We start from the raw sequence: 22,161 nt of genomic DNA, 5'->3' as shown, positions 1-22,161 counted from the left end.
AACGCAGGAAAGAAAATATTCAAAAAGTAACCACAAAATGTCAAAAAAACAACGAAAGAAAAAAAATCCCGAAAATTGCCATAATGTCCATAAAATTGCCAAAAATGTCAGAAATTTGACAGAAAGGTAGAAAATCTAAAAATGAAAAAGAAAATTGTTTTTGATTTATTTTATTTTTTTTTAAGGAAGAAGAAAGGTAGACAAAAAATGAATGTGTACAGGTACGTATTGGATGCTGCATACGTATTTTTGTGTGATGGTGCGTCTCTAACGAGCTCTTGGGCACTCTTGGGTACACGAGACTAACACTAACATGCTCTTTCCTTCATCACAATGTTTAAATGTTTTGCGGCTCCAGACAGATTTTTGGGGCCAAAGATGTCTCTTTGGACAGGAATCGTTGCTGCCCCCTGATCTAGTCGCTTCATCATTAGAGCATCTCATTTTATTTATACACTCTAAAAACAGTTGGGTGAAAAATAACCCAACTATGGGTCAAAAATGGGCCAATCCTCTGCTTTGAGTCAAGAAATGGGTCTTTCAGCGTAAAACAACTCTGGTCGGGTCCTTTACTTGGGTCAAAAATGGGGTCCATTTGTGTAAAATAACCCAGAAAGTCGTGTCAAATCAGCCCATCTTTGATCCATAATTGGGTTACTTTTGACTCAACTGTTTTTAGAGTGTAACATCAATGTATATTACTCTGCAGGGGCTTTCAACTCGGGTTACGCTAGGACTCACATTTTCCCACAGTCATTAAGTTGCGGGCCACTTTTATGGACATCATGTACATTCAGTTATATTTAAACAACCGGATGGGCAAAGAATGTCAATTAAAAGTCACATCTGCACAAAGTTATTCAACCCTGAATCAATTCTGAATGAAATAGAATGTTCTTTGTTTTTTTCCCAGAATTGCTGTCCATGAGCCACTGACAACAGCGAACCGGCGGCATACAAGCATGTTTGTTGATCCAAAGGTCAAAAGGCGTCAGAGACGAGAGGAACGAGACCGGAGAGAAGCCAGACCGGACGACACCGTTAACATTCCCAACTGCGTCTGCATCCTTATAAGGCGGCTGATGGGGGAAACTAATACATATCCTCATGTGGTTTTGGCCTGCTGAGGAACATAAAAGCACCAGAATATCCTGGAGATTCTTCCATGCGTCACAACATTCTGCTGGTTGAAATAGAATCAACAGAATGACTTTGGTGATTCTCGCAGAAACAAACGATGCATGCATGAGAGTTGCCAGGCTCAGCTTTCTTCACAGACGCTCGTTGCTCCTTCGCAGCAAACCCGCAAGCGGAGAACAATCAAATCATCCGGAATGGAGACAAATGAACTGGAAAAGGCTTCAGCCATGAAACACACGTCTTAAAATGGCATCACATCATGAGGGGCTTCTGGAAAAAGAGCACAACTCAGAAAAGAGGACGGCTTTCCTCAACCTTGTCCAGCTTCTCTTCATCGTCTTTCAATGGAGATCGTCATGTTTAGCGCAACATGGCTGACGGAGAGGAAGTCACACTTCACATTTCCATTCGTTAATCGGTCAGGAGTTTAAAACCGCATATTTTTATTTCTGTCTTACAAAGACCTTTCTGGTCCAGGTCGTGCCCCAACGCACAAGGTCCATAAAGGTGGGTTCCATATCAATCGGGCCCAACTCTATATGGAGTATATAAGGTCTAATGGGCATAGAAGTGCGTTGGCTCCAGCGGGGCGATCCTCCCGAGTTAGTCGGCTTGCCTGAGAAATTGAATTCCACACTCAGGCAAAGGCCAAATAAGGACCGGAGCTCAAAAAGCCGCTTTGGATGGATTGAAGCACGCCGCCTCGTGTTTCCCCAAAGTGGCAGAACAGTGGAGCCAGCGCCGGTTTGTCTCTGATTGGACATTCTGACATGAGGGCGAGATGAGGCTGCACATGCGACTGCGCCGTACGCCGGCAAAGGAGACGGGTGACCCGAATCAACGACCTACATGGCGACAGGCGATATTTCCCCAGAGGGGAGGCCAAAGGTCATTTGTGAGCATCAAAACAAGACCGCTTGGAAGCCACAAGTGGCCAACGTACAAGAAAGACAACACAAGCAGTTATTTTAACATCAGCAAAAGGTTTTCAGTTATTTATTCTTCCAAAAATATTTTGAGGATTGTGAGTTCAACAAGGCCGCCTTAAGCACTACTTACATCTCTCCTCCCAAATGCCGCATTTGTGGTGGAAAAGCAAGTTGATCAAACGAAAGGCAAGATGCTGAGAAGCCTGGATGAGAGCAAAGTCGCTGTTGGAACCGCGTCAGGCCACAGCGAGCGGCGAGTGGGCCAATCAACGACCACTCGTACAAAATAGACCTTGAAACGAGGAGCTGATGAAGATCAGATGTGCGATGGAAAAGCTTGTGATGGGAAACGCCGCAGTGGCATTAAAGCCCACGATTGCTTGTTGCAAACATTGTTTGACTCGCATTCATGGGGGACATTTTGATCCGTTTTTTTTAAAAAGCTTTGCTGATCTTGAAATTTGATTACGATGTTGGATCTTGTAACAATGCAAGAGCTCAACTTCATAAACACATTTCTTGCAAGAGTTGCGCCGTCTTAGGGGCGAGCGGACGTCTCGGATGACCCGGGACAGGCCCGTTTAAGACTTGTGTCCCGGTCACGGCCGATTTGACCAGTCCCATCGTTTGGTGTCAATTTTACGCAGTTCCTGTCTCTTTTTTGGGGGAGGGCGTTGGGTCAAGGGTCTATTCAGCAAGCCAATTGTTTGGGCCATGTCACAACGTTGTCATAGTGATTCATACCACAAACACATTAAAAAAGGAATTGAACTGTTACATTTACTTTTCCATTGACGTTTTCATTCTCATCTGCATCGAACAGGCATGTTTTTGTCATACTGAAACTAGAAATAGTTCCACTTCCAGCTTCCACGTCCAAGAATCATGAGAAATGTATTCCTACGAGTCGCAACCAGCACGACGCAAGAAAGGTTGGACGATGGTGAATGCATTGATTGTTTAGTGTTGTTGAACTGTCAACCAAGATAGCATTTAGCATTAGCTAAAGCAATAACACAACCCGATTGACTCGCGATTACATTTGTCATAAATAGTTCCTGGTGACAATTCATTGTACATTTGATTTTCAGCTAAATTGTGGTGTCCTGGATTTTAATTGGGAACATTTGGTCTCATGTGTACTTTTAGAGTAAATGCTAGGGCTGGGTTTAATATATATTTTTTTATATCAAATTGATTTTGAATGTGATATCGATTCATAAAACCATGAATCAATCATTTTAATATCTCTTTTTATCAAGAAAATTGAATTTTAAAGGCCTTTTTTTTTCTTGAAATTTGCTGTTCACGTGAAATTCAAAGTATTTTCTTACATTTATAAAAGACCTGACTTATTGCACTTTATGACTTTATCTAACTTTTGTGGACTTTTTTTTGTATCATGTTCTTGACATTTAAGAATTGATGTTCCGTAGTTATTCAATATCGGATCGAACTGAAGTGCATCGAAAAAAATCTCAATCAAATCAAACAGGACTCTTGTGAAACGAAATTGAATCGGTTGAGGACATTTGAATGGATAGCCAGTAAATACAGCGTATTCAACACCATGTCATGAATCAACCTCGTTTACCTTTTATAAGGGAAGAACTTTATGGATACATGATCGGTAACGCGACTCCACATTTCCCTCGGGGTTGTTCTCTAATGCGTAAACATGTAACCTTCCCTGAGGGCAACCCGCTTCTATAGGAAGAGACAAACAGCTGTTCTATTAACATCGGTCGTCACCTCACAACGCTCGAGGGACGCATGACCGGCGCTCTTGTTACGGGCAAGGTGAGAAAAAAGTGCAACGTTTTCTCTCGAGAGGTTCGCAAGCAAATGAAGAACGTTGGCGGGCTGCGCCGTAGCCAGCGGCCATGCAATCAAAGTCAATTTCAATGTTTTGTCGCGAGCCCCTGTCACCTCCCGACCACTCATGTTTAGCCGCTCCCCTCATGTTGGCTAAATGTCAGCCACGAGTGATTGCCAGCATCAGTTTTCTCACAAGCCAGGATGGTCCGAGTGGCAAAAAGTATGCAATCCACGCAGCTCCATTTGATCTCATGCAAGTTCAAGGTTGCCGAGTGCCAAGCCTCAAATGCCTTTAAGTGATCACGGGAGCCACTTTCTCATGACATAGTTGAGTATCAAAAAAAAACAAAAACATAGCAGTAAAAATGTCTTTGTTTGCCTTTGAAAAGTGCAAAGGGATCTTGCGCCAGTTCTTTGAACATGCAATTCCTGAACCGACTCTTCTTACCTGCACGCTGGACTTCTTTCCTCTCTCCTGCTCTGTCTTCTTTCTAACTTTGCATTTCCACCCCCTCCTGAGGGGATGGAGGCAAAGGAAGGAGCACTAAATACAGTCACTTTTGACCCCCCCCACACACACACACACTCAAAACACCAGCCGTAATCCCGGACGCGTGCCAGCGAGCTACTGAAGTCAAGTGTGTTGAGCCGCTGGACTGAAGCAAGACGCACTCTTTGTGCTGCTGGCTCACATTCCGCCATCCACTGCCAAGTGTAGTATTCAAACACACTATATAAGGCCAAGAAAGCAGCTTGGGGCTGCTCGGCGCCCAAAGCGGGCCAGCGACTGTATCCCGCCCTCTCTCAGCTCTGTCGGTTCAATTCCCCGGTCCGCATTTTCCTCCAAGCAGCTGTTGAAAGAGAATCGCTATCATTGCATCGACAATGTTGCGTTGCCGCATTAGAATGAGCTTCAATCAGAATCCACCTCACGGCACGGCGAGCAAGTGCTGAGGCCGCAGGGTTCGAATTTGCAGGAGGCGGCCTTTTCTGTGTGGCGTAGACCCTGGCTTCCTCCCGTGTTCCAAAAACATCAGAGGATAAGCAAGAACGAGTGGAAGTAGGAACGACATCAACATGCAGTGGCCACGAATAAGATGGAAAACACGCAGGAAAGCTTTCAGCCTGGATTCAAACCCTCAACCTCAAAAGTGGGATGTGCAAGGATTCTTCTCCGCCTCATCTTGAGGAACCAAAACGTATTGTGGTACTCCTTGAGACAGCCTACAGGCTGCTGGCGGAAAAGCAGGAAGATCATTTAAGAAGGACTGCAAAGTCCGTTTTTCAACATCACCAAGTGGAAAATGGTGACGCCATTCAAAGTCTCTACCATGTACTTTTTTTTTTTTTAGAAAAAGAGAGAGAGAGAGAGAGAGCGAGAGACTACATCCGTTTCTGTGAGGGCAACTTTATGGAAGCAGCTAAACCCTCCCTCAATTCCTGTTTTACACGCTACAAACAGTTGGGTCCAAAATGGCCCAATCCTGTACTTGGGCCTCTTTGAGCCGTCCGTCTATGAGTCAAAAAATTGGTCTTTAAGTGTAAAACAACTCCTAAATAAATAGTGTTCAAATTCTTTACTTGGCTCATTTTGTATAAAACAACCCAGAAAGTTGGGTCAAATTGACCCATAAAGTGGATCGGTCCTTTTTGTTATATATATTTTTTTATCCACAATTGGGCCACTTTTGACCCAACTGTTTGTGTTTTACAACTTGTGTTTTAATCATTTAATTTTACCCAACTTTCTGGGTTGAATAATTCAAAAAGCCAATTCAATTAGGTTATTCAATTCACCCAAAAAGTTGGGAAATAACCCATAAAAAACAACAACAATGTGGGTTGCTTTCTGGGTTATTATTTAATTTGACTCAACGTTTTGGATTAAATGACTCAAATCATTTTTGAATTCGGGATATATTTAACTAACCCAACAATTTGGGTCAAATAACTAACCCACAAAACAATGGGAAAAAGGTTTTTCAATGATTTGACTTTCATAATTGTATTGATTTAATTTGTTTAAGTTGTCCATTTTGGACCCAATTTGGGTTATTTTGGAACCAACCGTTTTTCGCTGGACTTTCACACATGTATAGTTATGAATTCAAGCATACACTGTAAGTCCTTCCACCAGGAGACATTAGCGCTGGTGCGCACGCTTCTTTTTGAACCCACCAGATGAAACGGGAGTTACCCGCCAAAAGCGTCACCGGCAAAAACAACAACTGTTAAAAATGGCAACCTTTTGCGTGATGCTTTTGTGGATGCACAATGAGGCAACGTCGGCATTCCTCGCTCTATGCATGCAATGAAAAACATTTCAACGTAATTACAAAACATTTTCAAAGATTGAAATGTCTGTCTGTAGCCAAGCTGCAGTCACTCCCATTTTTATTCTCGCACATGCCCGCCCGAACCTCATCTGACAAATTCTTCCTTGCTTGTGTCTGTATTGTGCATTTAAGACACGCTTAAAACACATGTGGTCTGTTTTCACCAAAACTTGCAAGCAGTATTTTAGGTAAGAAAGCTTCAGAAGTACAACTGTGCTCTCTAATCCTACTGTTTAGGAATATTTAAAAAATAAAATAAAATAATAATAATCCACTTCCACGTCTGTGAAAACCCTCATCGTCAAATATCTGCTCTAAATATTCCACGTGGCCAAAAACGGCAGCGGCAACAACAAGTGATGAAGATAAGAGATGACACAAGACTGACTTTGTTTGTTCATTTGAATGTACGCCGTTTCTAATGTTATGCGTGGCCCACATTGGCAACATCCAACCTTCTTGACACCCGCATTCAAATCGTTATAGGCCCCATTAAAGCGCCATAAACGGCATAAAACGTAAGAACACCTGCATTAAAGCAGCCAAGCAATTGCTGGCGTGGTTAATGATGTCAACAACGGCACGTTCAAGCCTCCAATAAACAGAAAGAAGAAAATCATTGCAAGCGCTGGCACTTTTACGGTGGCAAGGTCAGTGGCTGGAGTTCAAATCACAATTTCCACACTTTTGAGGAATTAAATGATGTTGTCCTCCAAAACAATTCCCGTTTGCTCTCTTTTCCATTTCACACCGGGATCACGTGCTGACATGACAGTGCTGAACAGACAGACAAATTGATCATTGTGATTGACTGGAGGGAGTTCCTCGCATTATCAATCTGGGACTTGACTCGGCAGACTCGTTCGGGAAAGGCGGGACTTGCCGTACAAGATTTCGAGCTGATTGGACGATGCGGCATCTTTGCACATTTGTTTTGACCAATCCAAGGCAAGGGATGAAAATCTCGTTTTAGGGGGAGCCCAAACATCTTTCTCAGATAAAAATGCACAAAATGCTTCTTGCTGTTCAAATTCAACAGTGAGTAATTCCGCGGGAACATAATGAATTGCAGCATCCATATGTCAGTTAGGTTTGTTTGTTTTCCCTCATTGGTTTGATCCTGCCTAAACAACGGCCGATTGGTCCGATCGAGAAAAGATCGGCCGCAAACGTATGAGCGGGAGCGGAACAAGATGGATTCTCCGGAGTTTGTCAACTCACAAATACTGCCAAAATTCATCTTGCTGCCAAGGTTAATATATGCTAATATGTGTTAATAAACTTCTCATCACTGTATTTAGCTTGCTAGCATACAGCAGAGCATGAAGTGAAATTCACTCTCAAATATACATTTGTAAATTACAAATTTAATCTTTTTGTCAGTTGTAACATCTGTGGTTGGGGGGGCACGCATGGCCCATACATGCTCATCGACTCCCCAACGACCAAAATCAACATGAGCTCACATTCATTTGTGGGAACTTAACATCAACCAGAGGGAAATGTCTTACCTTGACTTCACATTTTTTATGGCAGGACAGTTGACAAGCTGCAAAGAACAAAGACAAGTGTTGTTTGTTAGATTATAAAGTGTAGACTAGAGTGTGAAACACAAGGCATGCAGACGGACACTGTCATGCTGACTGCTCAGTCGGTGAGCCGAAAGGAAAACAGCAACAGTGTCAGTCGGCGTCCTTGTACCGTACATGTTTGAGTGCGGTGCTGCCACCTAGTGGCGGAGGAAGTATTTATTTATAAACCAGCTGCTAGGCAGTAAAGCAAAAAACTCAAAAGCTCTTTCAGGTTGTTTGGGCGGCCGGCAGCCCTGGAGCCCCCTAGAAGAAATCTGCGCTGCACTGAGCAGCAGGATAGAATCACATCTTCACATTCAGAAACTAAAATGAAAACAACCTGGACTAAGATGACCATTCAAAGCAAAAAGTGGCAGGTCAAAAAGATGTCATAGTGAGTGGGTGCACATTGAAATTGCCGTTGAGTGATGTCTTCATTCTTGGGGTGGTTTTAGGGTGAAATGTTTCACTGTTGAGGTCGTTAAAATTGCCAACAATAATAAAAAAAAATTTTTAAAAAAAAGGTTGGTTGAGGTGTAAACGTACTTAGCTAAGCACAGACCTTCATCTCATTGACTCAGCTCTCATCTAACAGCACGTTTCCTTATTTTTGCAATCCCTGAAGCAACCCAGAAGAACGAGTCAGCGCTTCAATTCGGTTGCTTTTAAAAAGAACGATTTTTCTAGCTTGCAAAAGGCAAATCTATTTTAAGGACAGTTAACTTGAAGCACAAAAAAAGCATGCAAACTCATCAAGAGATTTTTCATTCCAATGCTGGTCAATGCATTCTTGTCTCAATTTAAAAGATTGTAACAATGAGCCACGTAGTTTGTCATCAATTTGATCTATCCATCATATCATATCGTGCTTAGTGTTTCATGGCTCTAGAAGGGTCCGCCTCATTGTCACCCAAAAGAGTTGAAAATAAAGCACCCGCCCCATATAATAGCATACAGTATTGTCTCCAATTTTCAAAACCTTAAGATACTGTATGCAATCCCCCTTTTCAAATAAGCTTGCGCGTTGCGTTCCCATTAGATGTGGCATTTGGTTTTGTCATGTGAACGGTACATTAAAAGATGGCATTTAACCCAAAATCTGATTACGCCCTGCAGTGTGAACGTGGCCGACGTGTATCAAATAATAATAATTATAATAAATAATAAACACATTGGACCTCAGCATTTGCTTATCAACAACTAACAATTGGAAGAGTGTCCTATTTGCACAAAGACCACTCGCTGCCCTGAAAGCGTAGCAAACGGAGGAACAAAAGAGCGATGAAGTCAATTCTCCTTCACATTTCCCCATGTTCTCCCCCCTTCTTCCTCTCTTTCCCACCCCACGTTCCCTCTTTTTATCTAGGCTAATTCTGCAGCAGCTGCAGTCGCCGCGCTCATTTTAACAGCAAATCCTGAGCCAAAGCCCCAAACCGGACAGATCTCTCATTGCTGGGGCTTTGCGGTTTTCAGCTCAGCTTTGACTGCAGTTAGTGCACACATTTGCACAGTAACCACAAAAGAATGGCCACGTATGTTCGCACACACAAAAAAATACAAATAAATGCCCCACATGTGACGGGAACTGGATCACAAGTCAACAAACAAGGATTTCCTGAACATCCTCAGCCGACATTCAGTGAGGCGTGGAAATGTTTCTGGCAGGCGTGATGGCAATTTGCTGAGCTAAATGGACAAAGTAGGTCGTCGGAAGCCGCAGCCGTTCCCAGTGTGGCCAAAGCGGCAAAGGAAAGGTTGCCGCCAGAAACACCTTTTATGGGGGAGGCAGGAAAAGCAAATGAAAGCAGGATTTGATACCTTTGCAGATCAGCCCCTCCTTCGTGATGGCCTGCTTGCATATGTCGCAGCTCTTGGCCTTCTTGAATGGCTTCAGTTTGAAGGCGTGCGTGTGGACCCCCTCCAGCTCGTCGGGCTGAGGAGAAGCGCAAAAAGAGCAAGTCGTCATCACACAAACCTCAACTTTTGTGGTCTCCAGATGACAACTCTTGCCACCGCGTTTGTCGCTTGCTTGCAATGCATCAAGCGACGCCCGACAACCTTACGACACACACCTGGCAAGTCTCATTAATGATACCAGTGGAGAAAGATCATCGCACGTGGACAAAATGACCGGTAACCGTCTGTTAAATTAAGAAACCCCCACAATGGCCCATATTTTGAAACTGACAAAAGTCAGAAATATTAAAAAACATACTGAAACTTTCAACAAATGTGCATCAAACAATGTTTTTTTGTGGTCCAACAGAATTATTAACAAATAAATATGTAATAATAATAATAATAATAATGATCTGCCCTGTAGGCCTACAGCTCAGTTGACAGACCCAAAATGAAGCAAAATAAGAATTGATGCCTGCCTCGACTGTCAATGTGACGTAATAATCGAGAACTGCGTGTGTGTACTATTAACTCTCAGGGAGATCGAGGGTTGTTGTTGTTTTTAAACAATTCTGTCCGACCGTAAAAATAAAGCAATGTCTGATTTCATTGTGTTAATATTCATCACATTTGTATCAATTATTACATGAGTCAGTTTCAAATGATTTTCGATATCATTCTGGTATGGTGCCACAAACTGGCCTTATTTGATTTGAAACATTGTAAATGATGAAAAAATAAAAACATCATTCATTAAAATATGAAACCTTACTAAAGAAACATAACTAGTTTGTAAAATAAATAAATAAAATATTTGGATTACCTGTAATGTATGTACATTAAAATGTAAAGTGTTGGGTATAAATCCTACAATATTTCATTTTACGCTAGGCTAAGAAAACATAGAATGTTACAAGTTTGCCCAAATGTTTATTCTGTAGTTAGTGTGTGCTTGTGTGTGTGTGTTGAGATTGTTTTCCTCTAATGACATCGTTGTCTTTCCAATTAGCGACAAGCAGCAAAACCGCTCCTGGATGTCATGTTTTTACTCTCAAAGAGCTGCCGTTTTGCCGTCATCCCGTCCGTGGCGGCGGGCGGCCTCCGATGAGTCGCGGCGGCGATGTCGTTTCCTTTGTGTGTTTGTGCAGTCGGAAGAAGACGGGCCGGGCTGTGTCCAACTGCAACTCTTGGTTGGAAACAACTTTTGACACCCTTTTTACCAAGTGGCTGTCAGGGAAGTTCAAATGGAGCATTTTCTCAACTTCCAAGGACAATAAAACACAATCCTCGGAGCGGTGTTGGGAAGAGGCCCGAGAGAAAGTGAAGATGTCTCTCCTTAGAGGCAGAAAATGGATGTCGATGGAGGCCATACGAGAAGAGGGCATAAAAAGAGAGTGGATGGCCCAAGATGGCCAGGACGGAGGACGAGGAGAGGAGAGGAGGTGTTTCGTTCTCGGAGGCTTATGGACAGCTGGCGCCGTAAATCAAGCGTTGCTGCTACTCTTCCCTGAGGTGCACTTAGCTAATGAAAAGCAGCGCTACGCTACCTCCGCTTGACTTCCAGCAGGGATGCAGCGCCACTCGGAAGGCGAGACGCAGGCGGCGAGGCGGGGCGGGGCGGGGCGGGGCGAGACGACACACCCAAAGACACCACCGTGTCCTTCGGCACCGCATGAATACAAAATAGTGATGGGAACAAAACATGTATGAAATCAATCAAACGGAAACGGCACTTAGCGGAGCAGCAGCCTCCGACGGCTGAACCATTCGGGTCGGCAACAAATGATACACTTTCAGAAGCAACCACCTCCTGCATACCTGAATTTCCCCCTACAAAATGTTGCTGTAGTAAAACTGATATAGCGATGAATAGCGATCTGTCGATGTTATTTAAAAAAAAAAAGAAAAAGAAAAAGGCTAGTATAGCTTTTCTATTCAACGAAATACTTTCAGAATGCCTTACTGTGTTTAATCAATATTTAAATACACACAATCTAACAGAAACTCCCAAAAGCCCCCCCCCACACACACACACACTTCATTTTGACTTTGTGTTGAAATAAAGAGGCCGATGTCCATTAGCTCTTTAATATCAAAGTTAAAAATTCCTTTGGACAGTTACAACAAAAAATCCGCAGTTTTTTTTTTTTTTATGAGCCTCTACAGCACATGAACAGCAGAAAACTAGAAGAAATGTACTACTTTTAAGAAAAAACAGTTGTTTTGGGACATTGAATTCACTGTATCTTTCATTTCTGTCACCGCATTTTCATGTTGATTTTTTCTTCTTCAATGCATGGACGTATTGCAGCAAATATGAAACATCTCACCTGTGTAAAGTGCAAAAGCACATCATATTCTGAGTTCAACATAACTTATAAATGTTAAATCATTGCTTTGAATAAAAAAGGGGCTCCCAAATGGTTGAGCTAAAAGCCATTTATGGTCATAATACTGATTGGTCAAGCTGATAGTTAAAAAGTTCATCGGACGCAAAGTCTTAATACGGGAATGACGACAAACTCGGCAGAGGCAAAAGTTGGAAATCGTGACTCCATCCAGCGAGCAAGCATGAGGAGCACCGAGCTCCCCACAAACAAAGATGCCCCGGAGCAGCAGAAGTCCTGCACGTCCCTCAGGATTAGGAAGGAAAGCAGTCACACCTGCTTTCAATTTCCACCAGATTGAAATTCTGCCTGGAACAAAGAGTGCCTTTGTGAGACGGAGCGGGCCACTGAGAGGGGCAAACCCGAGCGTATGCTGCACCGCACGCCGCCGTGCTAACAATAGCGTGCGGGCAATTGCCTCCAATTTGGACTCATGGGCTCCCTTCAAATCAAGATGCTCCGTGGAAACAAATTCATGGGCGATGTCCGCAAGCAAACGGGCCGTGGCTGGAGAAAGACGGCTACTGGTCCACTCTTATGGAACTGCGCTGCCAGATGTGAGGCCAGACTTGAGCTCAATTACAATAATCGCTTGATTGTCGACTAATCGCACATTGGCGCTGTCTGTCGATCTTGATGAATCCATAGGAAACATCAAGAACGGAGTTATGCGTCTCTTATACCTCCGCTCACCACCAGGTTGGCAACAACAATATTTAAAGCCAAAAAACAGGAACGTCTGGAAGTTTTTGGGGGGAAGTCGTCACACTACTGTGTCACTGGTTAAAGACATCACAAAATGTCCTGTTGTTACCAATTGTTGTTTTCAATTCCATCATGTTTATCATATAGAAAGGTGAGAGTGGTCATCTCCCAACCCAGTGGTTGTGGGTTCCATCCCCGGCAATTGTGACCACGTTGAAGTGTCCTTGAGCAAGATACTGAACCCGCCGGTTGCTCCTAATGCGACATCATCGGCAGGTAAAATGAGGAAACCGTGTTAAAGTGCTTTGAGTACCTAAGGTAGAAAAGTGCTATGCAAGTGAAGAGCCGGTTTGCTCTTGGATGAATCGGTACCCAAGAAGTAACTCTGAGTTTCGGAAAGTTTGGTAGTATTGGTCTGCAGGAGTCTTGGTCAGTTTTTGGACCTTTTGCAAATGGATTTTTGGCACATGTTTTGTTGTGTAACTGTCGGCTATTCCGTCCCGGTTAACCCGAAAAACACGCAAAAGGCCATTAATATGGCGGTAATATATGAATTACAAAATCTATCATGGTTGCTTTAAACAGATAAATCATGAATGATCATATGTTGTCTTGATAATCACAGCCTATTTCTCTTATTGTTCACCAACTAGCCATGATGATTTCCTTCTATGAAATAAAAAAAAAAAAAGACTTCTTTCGAAAATATCCCTTACAAATGATACATTTTGCAAATGCATATCTATGTAGCAAGATGGCCCGTGCAAATGTCATTGTCCAGACTTTCCTTTGTAGGGTTTTGCCAACATGTTCTTTTGCCCTCTCTACAGTGATGCATCATGGGAGTATGGATCAGTGTACAAGAACATAGATATGAGTTCCTGATGTTTTATTAACGACAGCGAATCCAGTCAATCCCAGCGGATGGCCTCTCTGGGCTTGTGGCCAGATTGCAGCTGATCGCGCAGAGAAATGCTGCGCGGTGACAGCTTTGTGCTGCTTGTGTTAGCATGATAGCATCAACCTATACAACTGGAATCGGGGCGCCACGTGATCAATAGCGGGTGCAGCAGACACACTGATCAATGAGACGCGATCATCAAGTCGCAGACACTTGTTGGGGCGTCCGCTATTGTAGTGAGCAGACGGTGCTTGCTAATTCATCCGCTGGAACACACGCACACGTTTGCTTTACTATCTTTGTGGGGCCATCTCATTGACATCGTGCACTTCATAGCTCCTCCCCCTAACCCCAACCATCAAAAATGATTGTTTACCTTAAATGATTCCTTACCCTAACCTCAACCAAAACACAATTCAAACCCTAAACTCTAAAATCAAGTCTTGACCCTCAAAAAGAGGTCTAAACTTGTGGGGCCCAGCAAAATGGCCCCACATGAACATGTGGGCCCCACAACTCTGTGAAATCCCGATATGTTGGCTCCACTATGTAACAAAAACAAGACAACACACACACATACATCTTTGTATCATCGTGGGGACGTCTCACTGACAAGATGCATTTCTTAACCCCAACCATCAAAAATGATTGCCGACCCCCTTTTCTTACCCAAACCTCAACCATAACCCAATTCAAACCGAAACTCTAAAACCACGTCTTGACCCTCAAAAAGAGGCCTGAACTCGTGGGGACAATTTCAAGTCGGTAGTTAAACCTGGAAAAACACATGTGTGTAAAGGCCCCACAATGTAGCAAAGACAAAAGCGCATGCACGCGTACACACTTGCTGTGTGTACATTTCATATCACAACTGATTGCCTAACCCTAACCCAAAACCAAAACCCAATTCAAACCTAAACTCTTAAACCAAGTCTTGACTAATGGGCACCACAAAAAAAGTCCCCACAAGGACACATGGTCCCCACAATGATAGTAAAAACCCACAACATGGTCCCCATGATGTTAACCCCCCCCGCCACACACACACGCTGGCCCCAAATGAAGGCCAAGACAGCGCATTGCTTTGAAATGCAGATGCTACGTAGCATCTCCGCAGCAGAATGCAAAGCGCAACTTTGTGTGACAACAGGAACGCGCTGCTACCTGCCTTTTATAGAAATGTGGGGCAAATGCAGACAAACGTGCATTTTCCCAGAAGGCTTCTTCTTGCCGCTGTGGGCAAAGAGCCAACACGGGCAAGGAGAAGAGGCGCAAAGTGGCGCCAAGCACGCGATAGCCGTGTTTAGCCAGAGTGACGTCCTCAGAGGAACGCTGAAGATGCATGCGGTGTGCACTGGTTCGAGGCCGTCCAACACACTGCGGTGGTCGTCGCTCTTAGCTCATGTGAGCTGGAGGCAGACGACCCCATTAGTAGTGCATTTGATTGCAGTTCTTCATGCCATTGTAATCAAATGACAAAGGTCACAACCTTGACCTTGACGGTGTCTGACGTGGCCACACGAGGGAATCCATCCTTTTATTTTCATGTGCACATCCACTGTTTTCCTAATTGTCAGGCATTTGCTTTTTTTTTTGCCAGCAGGTGGTCATATGGTTCGTCCTTCCACCGTACAGTTGGTAAGATTCGGGTTCTCTGGTCATCATGTGTGGAGTTTGCGTGTTCTCCCTGCGCGCCGGCTACTCCAGCTTTCCTCTTCATTAAAAAATAAAAATCCCAGTTGCATTAAACGAATGCTAAAAATCATCTATGCAATGTCAAAAAAGAAAAGAAAAAAATGTCATATTTACTTGAAAAAACCCTACAGTAGTAAAGTTTTTCATTCAGAAACGTTTACAGGGCCACGTTTGAATACATTAGACCACTTTATTATATATATATATATATAAAATAATAAAAATAAGCTACTCAAGGGTTGAGGAACAAACCCACATTTTACCACTCTTGCTATATTGTTTATTATTTTTGCTCTCATTTTTACACACCATCAATGCCGTAAAGTAGGAAACAGTAAGAGTGGCACGGCTCAGGTGGTAAAGTGGTTCACGTTCAAGGTCAAGAGTTCATTTCTCAATGCTTGAGCAACTTGTTTTTTTTTTTTTAAATCAACTGGTCAATTGTGTACTCAAAACTCTCCTTTTAAATCTTACTTTGAATTTCGGAGTGACTTTACGAGGTATTTTCAAATAAATACCACTCCCTATTTTTTACAGTGATGGGTGCAATGGCTCAGTAATAGAGCAGTCCTCTCCCAACCCAGAGATTGGAGGTTCCATTCCCGGCCATTGGCACCATGTCAAAGTTCCCTTGAGCAGGTTACTGAACCCCCCGATGCATCAGATAGATAGAGAGAGAGAGAGAGAGATAGAGAGATACTTTTATTGTCATTGCTTAAAGTATACAACGAAAGTGCAAGTGCTCCCTTCAATCATATCAACTACAAACAACTATCATGCACCTTGACATCCGTAGCAAACACATGACATCATATCAATGCAGTCAAAAAAAAAATCATTTCATATTGTATATCATATCAATACTTTAAAGTATTTCAATAAAATACTGTATAAAAGTGCAATAAAAGTGAATTAAACATATGAATTGATTAGTAGGCGAACGCACAATCAGTGTGGAATGTCTGCATCGTGCTTTTCCACTTATCAAGAATGAATAGGTGGCAAAACAATATACAAGTGAAAGTCACTATAAAAGGTAACCTGTGGCGGTGATGTGCTAAATAGTCCCGGATGTCGCTCGCTGCTAAGCCAACGTCAGCTATTGCAGGCACTCGCTCACCCGCGACCCGAATGAGGAGAAGTAGTATCGAAAGAGGATGGATTGATGATTCATTCGGGTAGTCAGTATGACTTCAACAAAAAAAATAAAACTAACTTCAAGAACAATCAGGATTTTACTAAATAAAACCATTATGATTCGTTCCAAATTTTTTTTTTCATAGATCTTCCATTTAAGAATGCTCCACGGGCTCTTAAAAGGGTTGAGGGCAAACTTTTGCAATTCCTAAACCGTTCACCAGATTTGAATGTAAACACCCTAAAATGAAAGCTGACCGTCTTCTGTTACAGCACACGTTGTTCATTCGATTGCAAATTAATCGTGGGTTGTTCACGGACAAAAAGATGAGATGGCGCGTCCCAATATTTATGGAGCCGACTGTATCCATTTCATTGAGATATTCTCAGACACTGTCAAGGCGGCGACCACGATGATTTCAGCCCAAAAGCATCGCTCCGCAATCGTCCCGCTGACCTTGCAGCCTCGTCGGGACGTGACGCCATCCAGCGAACCTTCACAACTTGAGCCATCTGGACGGTCCAAAGCAGGACAGCATCGGTGGAGAAAAACGAAACAAACAACAAAATATCTTCATGTATTTTTGGGCCCGCTGCAATCGTTTCTTGTGAGATGAGTCGGGCAGGATGTGTGAACGGGTTGATGCGTGACTGCAAGCCTTCGGGAGCGTCTTGCAGTTACTCTGGAGACGCCGGCAACTTCAAATGCCTGCTGCCTCCCTCACACACAAATGAGTCAAAGTAGGATTTTGTTCAAATGTTTTCATTCCTTTTGAAAGGCGTTGTTGGACTATTAAACGCTCTTCATCATCACAAAGATGTTTTTTATTTTCCCTATCATGCCTAATAACTATGACACTCAATAATATGGAACAAGCTCCTTAAGTCATTTTAATCTAGGAAGGTTCAGATAGGAAAATAATTATTAAAATGGTTTCAGATTGATATCAGTGGTCTAAAACAGTAGAAACAACTTTCGCAGATTATTATTATTTTTTTTATATTCAAACCCTAGACAGCATTATTCTATTACTATTAGCATAGCTGGAACAAAATCAAGATCCCAACACAGTGTACCATCTGAAGTTGGAATTCTACCAAATATTTGCAAAATATTAATCTAAAGTAGAGATGTCCCGATCCTGATCACTTAATCGGAAATAAGTTCAGTTGATCGGAATCAGGGGGAAAAGATTGGATTACAACAACAACAAAAATTTTTATTTGTTTTTGATTTCATTTTTATATTATATTACATGTTTTAAGGGCTACCAAATATTTGCAAAATATTAATCTAAAGTAGAGATGTCCCGATCCTGATCACTTAATCGGAAATAATTTCAGTTGATCGGAATCCGGGGGAAAAGATTGGATTACAACAACAACAAAAAATTGTATTTGTTTTTGATTTCATTTTTATATTATTTTACATGTTTTAAGGGCTATAAAGCAACAAAATATTCCAGAGGTACTGCCTAATATATATATATATATATATATACTTAGCAACACAGTTAGCAAAAGTAAACACAGCCAGTGGAGGAGGATCCTGGTAGCTGTCGTGGGAAGCCAACGTGAAGCTCGAGCAATTATTTTCTCACTCAATCTATCTAATCACTAATCTTTTTTGTTACAAAGGAAGAAACAAATATTTAGCTATAATGAGTATCATTTGTGTTCACCTCTTCAAAGGAGCTAATATTGCTGGCACAATCTCTGACAATGAGAGTGCCACTGCCACCTACTGTAGTGGATGCACTATTACACTTTGTTCTAGTGCTGGGAAAAAAAATATACAACTTCCCTGAGGTCAAAGGGGCTTGGGCTATTTGAAAAGGACTCTGCGAGCGTCATGTAACGATGATTACGTCTACAGTATGGAAGTATTTGAATGTGGGAAGCAGAAACAGTGCAATGTGAGCAAATTGAGCATTTTGCGCGGCGGAAAGGCTCGAGCTGCGTTTAACAAGCCTAAAGTTCAAATGACAGAGTTCCGCCCACCGTAATGTCACAATATATTGATTCCACACACTCAACACACCTCACGGGAGCTCAGTTCAATGAGCATCAAAGAATTAACTTTGGCGTGCGCAATACGATGCAAGTGACATTTTCTCATTTGACACATTCAGAGCCTCATTTTGTTTTGGGGTTATTATGTCTTACAATGTAACAATGTCTACAAGGAACAATTTGACCCAAAAGAGATTTATATTTTCATGAATGAATTTGTTGGAAAAAATATTGTTTCAAAACCTGAACAAATCAGAGGTGGACCGGTATCCCGGTTCTGGTTAAAAGCATGAAGCTGAAGAACGGTGTTGTTGTCGTCAGGACACGCAACTCTTGAAACGATTGACGAGCGACACATCCGTTGTTCTAGAGTGCGCGCGTGTGCCACACGCACGCACGCACGCACGCACGCACGCACACGCACACACACACACACACACACACACACCATCGCATACTCACAGGTGTGGCACGGCTGTAGAAGTCCAATCAAAGCCTGATTGATTTTCGCAGCTCTCCAGGGATTTGCTGGAGTCAATAAGGGACTCTGTTAGACAACTGAAGACGTGACAGATCTGGCAAACGTCAGCCTGCAGTCTTGCCACGGCTGCGTTTTCAGGCCATATATTTCAAAGAAACGGGAAAAAAAATCCGTTGCTTGCTAGCAACGAGCACACAGTAGAAGCTACAGTAGAAGCGCTGCTTGTGTCAGCGCATCACATTTAATATTCACTCCCCATGCATGGGCCCCATAAATCATTAATAGCGTGTATTTGGGGAGCTTTCTCACAACCAGCCTCTCGCACGTCACTCTTGCGCGTTTCTCCTCGCAACCCTTCAGGACGCTCGTCCTTCGCTGTCTTCCGTTTACATCCTTCAGCATGCAGTGGCCGTCGCTAATGTCGGATTGCGCCTTTACAAAGTCTCCCGCTGCATGCCACATTCTCCACTTCTGCAATCTCTCGTCTTACTGCAAGACTCGAAAGTAGGGCAGAAGCCTCGCCGGACGCATCGTCGCACAATAGTCAACGATGAAAGATCAAGAATCCATCGAAATCCACTGCGGAAAAGCTGGAAATCTAAAGCGAGTTCATGCGCGACCATCACCAAGAATAACCGACACGTGTAGTGAGGTGGGCGGGTCTTCACGTTCTGCATGTTCTTGTCCAACATGGACGTCCGTTGCGGCGCACGTCCCGCTTGCCGACATACTCAGTCAGTCCCACATCGGAGGAAAGGCCAAGCAGATTAAATTATACAGGAGAGAACAGAAATAGCTCCGGTGCATGCAGCGGCCGCCCGGACACAACGCTGACAGTCACCACAAAGCAGCGACTACATCAGCCCTGGCCAGAAGATGGACTTTTGGCATACGCAGTTAAATCAAAGATGACGAAAGGAACTTTGGAGTCTAGCGTAACCCAAATGACAATCTTGTAACTCGTCCAATTTGGGCAATCTGACAAGAAAATGACGAATCCATCAAACAGCAAAAAAATGTCTTACCCAAAACATGCAGGAGAGGCAGACCCATGTCCTCGCCCGTCCGGCCAGAGCAGAGGGGAGAGAGAGAGACACAGACGGCATCCTGACCCAAGAAAAGGCGCCTTTCCAGCTCATACGACAAATACGCAATATTCCCAAATGGTCCCAGCGCTGCCGTTGAGGCTCCGATGGCAATTGTGAGCCATAGCAGATGTGGGGGGGTCACAAATGCTGGAGGGGGGAAATGATCAGTCGGTCGAACCCCATCGGAGCGCCGTCCTTCTCATGCTCGGCTCCCTCGCTCTGCGCGTCTCCGCCACTTCTGCCGGACGCTCCTGTCAACTACTGCCACTTTATTCTATGAAGGGTAAAAAAAAAAAGGGGGGGGGGGCAGGAGATGTTTCTCCCTCCCTCATCTTTGTTAGACTGTCTCACTGCCCACTCCTTCCTTCCTTAACTACCCTTAATGACCTCAACTTGTTCCCTCCAAAATCCAGACAGGCACAAATGACCGTGGCAGACAGATGTTTTATTTACAAGCTCACATGAAGCCCAGGCCACACCCGAGCCGTGTCGGCAGCTGGAAAACATAGAAGGTGATGGAGGTGCTGCAGTACAAAGGGGGGGGAAAATATTGGCGTCCAAAAATGTTTTCAATACAAATGCCAACATTTGCTTTGTTGTAATGTCTTAAAGCACGTTTATTGAACCATTTTTCCGACTTTTCAAAATGTCGATTTCCCCCCCCCCCCATTGTAGACAGACAAGACCAACATTTCAAAATACCTGAAACGTTCACATTTCTTTGTTTTGATGTCGACCAAAAACAAAAGGTTCCCAGGGTCAGCAGCGTCTCTTATAAAGTCAACTGAAAATGTCAATAAATAGCTCCCTAAGTTTCAAATGCTTTGACCTTTGATCAGCCGGCAGATTTTTTTAAAAGGCCGATACCGAAATGCACCAAAATGCCCAATATCGGCACGGATAATCGGCTGGTCCATCCCTACCAGACTCACTTGGAAAAGTCCGCAAATCAGGAGCTTATCAAATGCTATTAGGAGGCTAAACATTTGCAGAACAAGGTACGAGATGAGGTCCAACGCGTGCGCTTTATGGGTGACTTTGCGACTTCCTTCTGAACGTCAACAAAAAGCCGAGTAATGAATCCACATGACATCACAGCACACAAAGGGCAAAGAGCCAATTCATTTTGAAGGGGGAAAAAAAACTGTATTGATCGCTGCTGCACTTCATCACTTGCACTGTAACAGGTACCTCGGTCCAGGGGCCGACCTGACACATCTGCGTGTGTGCGTGCATACGGTGTGCACTGCAAACACGATCGCAACTAACGGACACTCGAAGCTAATGACGATGTTGTGAAATGTTTTGGAGCCGACGTGTGATGCGTGCCACATTGTATTTGCCGGCAGCTAAACATTGTCTTCTGGCTAGCTAGCGGCCTCTAGTGGCCTCCGGCAAACGTTGGTTGCTAAACGTGCCTGCACATACAGTACAGCTCAATGCATTGAGTACAATTTGCCTCGGGTTGGTTGGAGATTTTAAAGAGCAAAGAGTGGCTCACTTCTATGGGAGTGCTGTTTTTTTTTTCAGCGCAACACTTTTATGGTGAGGTCACACCGCAGCAGGCCAAATTTTAGGGCACACCCAAAATCCCATGTGCAAATATTTGGGTTTTATTTGCAACAATGAAAGGAGAAGAGCAAAGGTAGCCTTCCTTATCGCTTACTGAGGAATCCGTCACATTCAAGCTTTAATGGAAGAATAAGAAAGCATCCATCATGTGGAGTGCCAGTCCAGAATATTGCAAGCTATTCAGGGACCAAATGTGCAGTCGAGCCGCATGCCGCTCACCCGCAAGTGGCGGACATTATTCATCGCGGAGGGTCACCAACGTACGAATACGACCAATGTGAGGCCAATATGCGGCCTCGGCACCGCATTAGTCAAAAGAATACGCAAAAGTCCAGATCAGAGGATGAAAAAGGAAAGATGACAAATGTTTATGAAAAGGATGAAAAGCAGATTACGGAGAAGGAACGGAGGAAAGAAACAACAAGAGAGGAAGAATAGAGTTGGAAACAAAGGAAGGAGGAAGAGCAATAAATACGCTTGGATCAGAAG

At 43.4% G+C, this 22,161-nt stretch overlaps 1 protein-coding gene across 4 annotated transcripts in view; it reads right to left on the bottom strand.

Annotated features, from left to right (window-relative positions):
- Positions 1 to 22,161, bottom strand: part of tns1a (tensin 1a) — a 59,434-nt gene that overhangs the window by 33,277 nt on the left and 3,996 nt on the right. For 2 of the 4 annotated variants that reach the window (XM_077567039.1, XM_077567040.1), the window contains exons 3-4: positions 9,613 to 9,727; positions 7,735 to 7,772 (exon numbers count right to left, since the gene is read on the bottom strand). In XM_077567039.1, coding sequence (XP_077423165.1) covers positions 7,735 to 7,772; positions 9,613 to 9,727 — 153 coding nt within the window. Of the gene's footprint in view, positions 1 to 7,734; positions 7,773 to 9,612; positions 9,728 to 20,037; positions 20,872 to 22,161 lie in introns of those variants that run through there. The other 2 variants (XM_077567037.1, XM_077567038.1) reach the window with 2 other exon arrangements.

Source organism: Vanacampus margaritifer, chromosome 1, assembly GCF_051991255.1.
Source record: "Vanacampus margaritifer isolate UIUO_Vmar chromosome 1, RoL_Vmar_1.0, whole genome shotgun sequence".
NCBI classification, from domain to species: domain Eukaryota; kingdom Metazoa; phylum Chordata; class Actinopteri; order Syngnathiformes; family Syngnathidae; genus Vanacampus; species Vanacampus margaritifer.
This window is presented reverse-complemented; position numbering and strand designations above follow the sequence as displayed.